This window comes from Gavialis gangeticus, unplaced genomic scaffold (assembly GCF_001723915.1).
Source record: "Gavialis gangeticus isolate Ggan-Ray unplaced genomic scaffold, GavGan_comp1, whole genome shotgun sequence".
Taxonomy (NCBI): Eukaryota; Metazoa; Chordata; order Crocodylia; family Gavialidae; genus Gavialis; species Gavialis gangeticus.
The window spans coordinates 6,468,556-6,471,365 of record NW_017729007.1 but is presented as its reverse complement, the minus strand read 5'-3'; the positions used below and the strand labels follow the sequence as shown (position 1 = coordinate 6,471,365).

Sequence of the window (2,810 nt, the reverse complement as noted above, 5' to 3'; positions counted from 1 at the left end):
GATGGGGACCACATTTGCTACCTTCCAATCATCTGGCAGTATTATCACACAGTATTGTGTTTGTTTTGTGTATTATTTGTTCATTCTTGTCAGGTTATCCTTTCCTGTTTGTAAGGATTTCTTTCCACCTATATTGTCTCTCTTTGCCAGTTTCTCTACATCTTTTTATTCCTACTTTTCTTATCTCTGTTCCCCTTAATGAGAGGGCTTGCCACCTTCTCCCCTTGTGGTTTTTTTGTTTTTCCCTTTTGTGTTCTATCCCATATATAATCATCATGGATCCCATTTAAGGTTAGAAAGATGTAGACTAAGGGGTCTGCACAGCTGGACCCACAGCTATTAGAGTGATCATGAACTCCTTAATGAAATCCTGATCCATAGTTTAGAAACAATTATAATTAGGTTTTGATTTGGAGTGAGCATTGACTGATTTGTTTCTTGGCTGTTGGGGTAAAGTGTGTTGGCAATAGGAGACCCGGTTCATGTTGTTTGGCATGCATAGTGTAACTGAAGTGTACCACATTTACTTGCTTATACCACATACACTGTTTCCTGAAAATTGGAACTGAGGTTTTAAATGAGAAAGCTGATTTCCATGTTGGAATAGCTGGTCAGAGCTGGTGCTCTCCCAGCTGCATGCAGGAGAGGCAGAGTTCACTGCTCAACCAAAAGCTGGAGGTGTAACCCTCTAGCTTGGGGTGGGCAAAATGCAGCCTGTGGGCCAGATGCGGCCCACCAGTCCATTCTATGCAGCCCGCAGGGCCCGTAAAAAATTTAGAAAATTAATATTTATCTGCCCCTAGCTGCCTGTCATGCATGCGGTCCTCAACGGCTTGCCAAAACTTAGTAAGCGGCCCTCCACCTGAAATAATTGCCTGCCCCTGCGCTAGCTGCTGTTGAATTACCTGCTTAGCAAAAAGCTGCTGCCAGTTTGGCAGTGGCAGTGACAAGGTTAAACCTCTAGTTTTTGGCTGAGCAGGAAAGGGAAAGTAAGTGACAGGGATGAGTAGCTCCTCCCCTGCTCCGTGTGGCCAGAATTCAGCCATGACTAGAACACTTTCTTCATTCTGCCTTCTCGAAACAAGATGCATGTCTTATTTGGGGGGCTAGAATGCAAGAAAATCTTTTATTTTCTTTTTAGATTTGTCTTCAATTCTTGGTGACTTTCTGTAGAACAGAAATAGTCTTTATATGTGTACTCCCTTGTACAGCAAGATCCCCAAGTACTACCTCAGTTCAAAGAATGGAATAATGTACTTGTGGTTATCTATTGAGGCAATTCTATGTCTTATTTACAGAAGTGTTTTCTCACTCATGCTCAGCTAACCAAATTGTTAAGTTTTACTTTCGGAGGACTAATAGTACCCAGTTGTGTTGCCAACAGAGAACTCTTTTAAAAAGATGGGCTGCTTAAAGAATAGCTATGATTTAGAGCTGGTAGAAGTGCAGTTTTCTAAAAATGCTTTGTAACTATAGCTAAGTCAAGAACTCTAATTCTCTAAATGTAAGCTCTTTTGGAAACATATGAAGGAGTGTTCAGATGTGACAATAGAGCCATTTGTCTTTTGCTTTGTGGCTCTTTGGTTAACGACTGAATTGCTTGTGAATAAGTGATAGAACTTGGCAATAAGTGGCCTGTAAATTCATACAATATTCTCCTGTTACAAGTGAAACATACCTGCATTAATAGCTCAGATGATATTTACAGTTTAAAAGACCTCTTGTATATCTTTATTAACAGGCTGAAAATGAACTTAATCTAGCAAGAAAGATGGCACAGTGGAAACCATGGGAGCCTTTAATTGAAGAACCTCCTTCTGACCAGTGGAAGTGGCCAGTCTAAGAGTTAGCATTCTCTGTAAATTCTTGAGGATTGAAAAACATTTAATTAAACATTAGTCTGATATTACTGAAAATTGTTTGTTTGCCTTTAATTTAAAGGAATTACTGTTATATAAGGTTTTGTTTTCCTCCTATTTAAACTTAGTAGCACAAAGATATGTTTCAGCTTTGGCAGAGATGTTTCCCCTAAATACTATTTAGTTTTTCTAATTTGGTGATTAACAAGCCATTTATTTAAAGGAGAAGGTTTCTATTTTTAATTGGCCCTCATCTGAGTTGCATAGTAATTTTCACAAACAGCACTTTGACATCTGTTTATCTCTGTGGAGGTAGTTATCAGTTGTGTGCTCTGGATTGTGATACTAAATTGGTAAAGGCAAGAAGAATAAGGCAAAAGCTGCAACTCACATAAACAGTGAGTGGTTGTGGTAGGATAAGAAATAAAGATAAAAGATGGTGAAATACACAACTTCAGGTAACTAGATTATTTTATGTTAAATATATAAAAAGCTGACTGTTCTGGGTATTGTGAAGCAACCTTAAAGACATTTGATTCTAATATTTCAGTCTTAAAATCTTAGGGATCACGGGAAAAAGCAAACTAAAAATAAAGTGTGTTATCAAATATAACAAAGAAAGCAAATGATACTAAGTAACTTATTTTTGCTATCATTGTATAGTTCTAGAATCTGGCTTGATAGTCTTTTGTTTGATGTTATATTTTATAGGCTTTATGAATTACTGAAGATATTCGTTGTATGAATATAAATGTATAACCTGGCGAATATCATTGATTGTGAAATGATATTGCCTTCTAATTGGAGAGAACTTAGCCTGCTTAGTTGATGATTCAGGTGTGATTTATTCTCTTGATTATTCTCTTTTAATTATTTAAATAGGAGGTGGATAAAGCTATTTGTGAGAAGAAATTTCAGTGTCCTTAAACCTGAGTTCAGCACTAAAAAAGT

General features: G+C 37.3%; 1 protein-coding gene across 2 annotated transcripts in view; it reads left to right on the top strand.

Moving 5' to 3' along the window:
- NDUFA5 (NADH:ubiquinone oxidoreductase subunit A5) overlaps positions 1 to 1,958 on the top strand; it is an 11,728-nt gene extending 9,770 nt beyond the window's left edge. For both annotated transcript variants that reach the window (XM_019509273.1, XM_019509275.1), the window contains one exon: positions 1,742 to 1,958. In XM_019509273.1, the coding sequence (XP_019364818.1) occupies positions 1,742 to 1,843 (102 nt within the window). In that variant the 3' untranslated portion in view covers positions 1,844 to 1,958. The remainder of the gene's footprint in view (positions 1 to 1,741) is intronic.
- The last annotated feature ends 852 nt before the right edge of the window (positions 1,959 to 2,810 follow it).